This window comes from Temnothorax americanus, unplaced genomic scaffold (genome assembly GCF_048541705.1).
Source record: "Temnothorax americanus isolate GAGA-0224 unplaced genomic scaffold, ASM4854170v1 Scaffold9, whole genome shotgun sequence".
NCBI lineage: Eukaryota > Metazoa > Arthropoda > Insecta > Hymenoptera > Formicidae > Temnothorax > Temnothorax americanus.
This window is the reverse complement of record NW_027509812.1, coordinates 930,676-936,675: the sequence shown is the minus strand read 5'-3', so window position 1 is coordinate 936,675 and position 6,000 is coordinate 930,676. Positions and strand designations below refer to the sequence as shown.

Sequence of the window (6,000 nt, the reverse complement as noted above, 5' to 3'; positions counted from 1 at the left end):
CCTGGAGTATTCCGGCACAACGGAAGAGGGGGGGGGGGAAGGGAAGACGCACGCGCGCTCTTTCTCTCCCCTCGTCCTGTCTCTCTCGCGCGCGTACGGGCAGGGGTGGCCGACCAATTAAATATGTCGGCCACGACGGGGTGTGGCGCTTGCGCATGCGCGCGGCCGTCGCGCGCACGGCGCGGGAGGGCGCGACGGAAGGGGAGCGGAGTGCGCGGAGTAAGCGGACCCCAAGAGCGGCGGCGAGAAGGAAAGGAACCGGCCGGCGAGCGGAAAGAGGCGACGAGTGCTTGGCGTGTACGGTTTGTGTGGTGCGCGCTACCGTCGAGATAGGCTCGAGAGAGAGAGACCGGAGTGCAACGCGCGATCGTATTAGCGAAGGCCGGGCATCACCGACGGAGATCTCGGAGGTGCAGGAGCGGACCCCTGCGACTAGCCCCGAGGCGGACCGCAAAAAGGGGACCGACGTGTGTGTGAGAGAGAAAGAGAGAGAGGGAGAGACAAAGCGGAGTCGAGAAGTCGAGAGACAGAGAGACGCGCTAGCAGCGTTTAAGCGAGGATGACGATGGCAACCGAGACGGAGAACAACGGGCCCGAGGGCAAGGAGATCAAGGATGTGAAGGAGATGAAGGAGGCGCTTAAGGACGACGCGCCGCCGGACAACAAGCAGGAGGAGAAGGACGCGGCGGCGAAGAAGGACGAGGCGGCCGCCGGCAAGAAGGACGACGACGCCGCCGCCGCCGCCGCGGCCGCGGCGCCGGCGAAGGCCAACACCGTGCACCACCCCGACTACGAGAAGGACGTTGTTTATCTGTATCAGTTCCCGCGGACGCCGCTGCTCCCGTCCTTATCCCCGTACGGTCTCAAGGTGGAGACGTGGTTGCGGTTGAACGGCATCAAGTACGAGGTGAGTGCCTCTTTTTTTTAAGCGAGCATCTTTCCTCCCACCCTCCCGCCCTCTCTCACCCTGAGACTCAACTCCGACGACGGCGGACTCCAAATTGGTCCCCTCGCGTCTTCTCTCTCGCGTGCGTGCGTGCGTGCGTGCGTTCGTTTTTGCCCGCCTGCCGGTCGCCGGCCTGCGTGCACTCCCGGTGCGAGGGAGGATCGATTGCCTTTATCCCAATGCACTGTGTGTTGCGTGTGTCGTTTCTTTCTCCTTTACTCCGTGTACGGCGGAATTCCGGCGCGCGCGGTCGATCGTATACCCCTCGAGGCGTTTTCGAGATGTAAATGATGTAACACCGCGTGACGAGATTGCGCTATCTTTTTGGAGAACGGAGAAACGGAGCAGGAATATCGGTTAAGTCCGCCGGATTCGCAAACCGGCAAAAATTGTATAATCAGTCGAGATCGTATAGATATAAGCGCGTTTCGTCTCCAGTCCCACGATTAGAGGGAGTTCAGCGAGTAGAATCGCCCTCGCGCCCGGTCCCGCCGGGGACAATCGAGAGAGCGATTTAAATTCCCCTCCCCCCCGTCGGCGATCGGCCGACGTGGCGTCGCGATTTAATCCGCGCGCGCGGCTGGTAATGTCGGCCGGTCGGAATCCGGGCTCCGGAACGCGTCGACGCGGCTGCGGGGGGGGAGGGGGGGTGATTTACTTGTCGTCTGGTGCCCCCGAGACGCAACGAACGCGCCCGCGGCGGCATTTCGCGCTCAGGAGGGAAATATAATAATCGGGGTGTGGACGAAGGAAGCGCCGAGTCGCGACGCGCGATTGACCGCCGAAGGACCGCCTGTTTACACATCCGCGCGCGCGCGCGTGTGTGTGCTCGCTAATTATAATGTATATCTCTCGCGATTGTCCCCGAGTTTTAATTCGGCGTGAATCCAACTGGGAGAAACGCAACGCGCTCGGCACGCGAGTAAATTTACACGGACGACGGTGTCTGTCGTGGAGATAAAGGAGCTTGTCGCGATTTTTTATATTTAGTCGGCTCTCTTTTCGAACGATTTCATTCTCTTTGGATTGTCGTATGTATTATACGTTCTTCCGGTCGAGGTAATCTCCCCCGTACGCGCTCGGAGCGCGCGTCGCGACGTCGCGAGCGTAATTATCCCGCTGCGACGCGCGATAAAAATGCACGCGTAAAGACGGCCTTCGCGCGGACCGCTTCAAAATGGCGGCCGCTGTCAACTTTCGGAGCGGTGCCCTCGACCTAGGCGTAGACCCAGTGGAAAAGTGGAGAGTTCGGTTCGGACAAACTGATCGTCTCCCGGAGAATTGTAATTAAACATTTTTTAAGTTGCAACGATGACCCTTTTGACGAAAGTATACACAATACTTTGTGCAAATTGTGACTTGTTACGGTCGAAGCTAATTTGTAGGACGAAATATGATGAAAATGTACGAATGGAAATGACGATACCTTCGCGTCGTCCATGTTTCTGGTCCAAAAAGATCGGAAAGATGCAAAATATTAATAACGTAACATTAACATCTCGGCAGTTGCGCAAATATTCACTTGTTACGCTTCTTGCGATATCAAGTTTCATCCACGTTTGAAAGAATCTCGTTATAAATTCATAGCAGGCCTGTTCGTTTTCGCTGCACTTCAGAACCAGTGCGGTAAGTTAGAATGAAACAAATATATTTTCTTTCGTTCTAACTTATCGCACTAGTTCAAAAGCATGGCACGCATGTCTAAAAGATGTCTAAAAGATTTCTAAAATGTCTTTACGACGTCTTTTAGACGACACGTGCTGTCTGGGCAACAGGCCTAGCATATGTTATTTAACTCAAGGTATCGCTTTAAATTTCATCCTTTAATATTTAACAGTGTAGGAAGCACCCTGACATTAAATTACAAAAAAATTGACAAATAACATTTCGAGATAGATTCTCCACCTTCGATCGGGAGGAGAAGATCGGTTAATTTGCGGGAATTTGACGCGGCAATTTCGGAGTAACGTCTGTTCTCGTTATATCCGTTGCTCGCGAGTACGCGGTAAGGCGATCGGCCGTTTCTTTCCGCTGCGCGATTTTATTGATATAGAAAGCGGGGCATCTCTCGCTTCTCCGAGAGACGAGGTATAGGAAAACGCGATCTCGGACGAAAGTTCCGTCCAATATTCCGCCGGAATCGTTACGGCCGCGGCGCTTGTTTCGGCACGCCGATCACCACGATCGGTATCGCACAATCGGTTTCTTTCCCGCTGTAAATCGTCGTTTCGCGGACTCGGAAGATCGAAGCGGGGCACTCGCGGGGATATCGCGAATCGATCGTCGCGAAAAAATCAATTGTTCGCACGTCGCTCTCGTCATAAGTTTGACGACCGCGACGCTTTCTCGCGCGAAAGTTCGCCAATTCTTCCCAGCGGCAGCGCGATAGCGCCCCACACGGCGCGCCTAATTATCGCGGTTCATTAGGACGACATTGTGAGCGAAAATCATCGCTAATGATCGGCATAATGGCCAATTGAGAATTCGCTCGTCGGGCGCGCTTTTGTATCCTCATTGTCGGCTGCTGTGTGATCGTTGGCTCATAGGAGCCGGCGCGCGGCGCGGGTTAACGGGCTTCTCACATTTTCATTACCGCGGCCCAATGGCTGCGTGTATAACACATACGGGACGTATCACCCAGCCGCGAGATTCCGGCCGACGTGGATTCGAAACTTCACGTGTCTCGCATTGAAGACGACCGCGCGGTAGAAAACCAGGCCTGCGGTGTACGAAACCAGCGGCGACTCGACGCGTATATGTACCCATTCGTGATACGCGCGGAGGATATCGCGAATATATCCCGCGTTTCCTTTCGACCGCAGATTCCTGGAGCGATTCGCGGAGTTTTCCTCGACGGAAAATTATGACTGTCGTTTTTTACAATTATCTTTCAACTGTATAAATATCGTTGCGATTATATCTCAAATTAAAGCTTTATTGGAGCGTATCTATACTGGAACGCGGCGAGATTAAAATATCAGGAAAATTTCCCCCGTCATCTCGTAAATTAAATAAATATTCCGCCGTACTGAAATACTTTGCGCTAAGGGGAAAAATGAAAACCTGAACGGCAGCGGAGAATCTGGCGTATAACTGTTCGTATTGTAACATCGAGCATAAATTTTCCGTAGCTATATACAACTCCGCGCGGAATTCCGCGCCGGTGATCTCTAACCTGGTTATCGACCCTCGTGACACATTTGTCTTCTACATCGTCGCTGGTTGCCTACCCCTTCGAGTCGTTACCCCGACATCTGTTGAACATAACGTCATTTCTTCGGAAGAGAGCGGCGGCGAGGAGTTGCCGTTCGCGCGGCCGAGCTAAACCGAGGAACGCTTCGCTCGCGAGTTTTTCTCGATTTTTTCGAGCGAACTTCCTTCAAAGAAATGTCCCTAATCTAATCTAACTCCTTTCGATGGTAGTATCAAGTTACATTAGAGATCGATTTCCAGAGAGAAAAACTTAGCGATTCCCATCGATACATGTTTTATTTCGAGATATACCCGTCGTATCTAATCTGAACAAAGGATTCGTTCAACGTTAAAGTGTGGTTAATATAGCTTTATCATTGATACTTCCGACTTTAATCGGAATCGTATATCGTATCAGTTGCACATTTATGGCCCGCTATAAATAGCGTATAGAGTTTGCGCTGATATTAGAAGCTATTACTCATTTCAATGTAATGAGAACGAAGATAATAACACGGCAGTGTAATTAGTTGTTGCGTCTCCCCTTCGAGGAGAAAGCCAATTAGATATATTTCTTTAAAATTCCGTTATTTTCCGTGCGATATCGTCGATTTGACGCGAAGTGCTTTGTATCTCTAGTTTATTATTGCGTAGCACAGTTTTGTTATCTCTCTTCCAGTTCTGAAGCTCAACTTGCCTTTTAATTTTTAATTGGCTCGTTTAAAAACTGTATCTGGTCGTCTCGGTATTAAAAACTTTATATTTTTGTTTGACTTCTAATATTTATGATTGAAAATATATTAATTAAATGTTTTTCTACACGCACACACAGTTCCTTTTAAACGTTTTTAGCATCCAAGAACATAATTCTCCGCGCGTCAGTTAATTATTTCTTCGATCAATTTAGCCGTGAACCATAACTGCCTGCCGAGAAGTGGCATCAGCTGTCTCGCCGTAATATCCGTACCGTGAGATATCGTTCGCCGTATTTTCCCAATGAATACCCGTTCCGATCGCAAAATAGTAGAATTGGAAGAAAAGAGGTCGCAGGTAATACGGAGGAAGTTCCTATTGAACTAATCATTAGATAGCTACAAATAACGGGTGGAATGGTCGAGATCAATTGGCCAGCCCGGTCAATTTCGGACGTGCTAACGGTTATCGCGCATCCTAACGGATCCAACGTCGTTTTGCGAAGAAAAATACTTTTATCGTTTCCTCGCGCGTTTCTTCGATTCTGTTTCGGCATCGATATATCTCGTATAACTGGAACGACACCGTTTCTCCGTGACCCGTGGAGATAACGGGGGGCCTGTCCTATATCCGGATGCGAGACCTTCTTTTATCTCCGAATAACGAACGGTCTTTTCATCATCCAAGTTTCGTATTTAAATTTATCTCTCCGAGAGAAGAATGTGTAACCTTGCGCCGCAGGTATCTCGGATAAACTCTCGGTAAAACCTAATATATTTTTAAAAGATTTTCACAAATTAAAGAGGCAAGAAATTCTCGAGGGTTTTGAGTTAGGCACGAGGGATCGGCATTTCTCTCGAGGACACAGCGTCGAGACTTCTCGTTCCTTCGTTTCCAATAAGCGAGACAATGCATCGAGGAGGTGAAGCGCGTTTTCTCTCGCGTTGACGAAGCTGTTCGTCGAACGGTCATTGTGCGAGGAGAAAAGCGAAACGTTTTCAGACTTTCGTCGCGGAAAGGCCGAGGACGACGTTAAAATGTGTGTTAATATACTGTCGTTCGAGGAATGCGGCTGGCTTTTGTCCGCTTTTTCTCCGACTCCGCTGAGCAAAAGGAGCTAATCAATGAAATCGCGCGCGCGAATTCCTTTCGCTTCCGCGTTCCCGGCT

The 6,000-nt window shown here is 50.5% G+C and overlaps 1 protein-coding gene across 2 annotated transcripts in view; it reads left to right on the top strand.

Moving 5' to 3' along the window:
• The first annotated feature begins 263 nt into the window (after positions 1-263).
• Positions 264-6,000, top strand: part of Fax (failed axon connections) — a 28,875-nt gene continuing 23,138 nt past the window's right edge. The window contains exon 1 of one of the 2 annotated variants that reach the window (XM_077424929.1): positions 264-907. In XM_077424929.1, coding sequence (XP_077281055.1) covers positions 560-907 — 348 coding nt within the window. In that variant the 5' untranslated portion in view covers positions 264-559. The remainder of the gene's footprint in view (positions 908-6,000) is intronic. The other variant, XM_077424930.1, reaches the window with a different exon arrangement.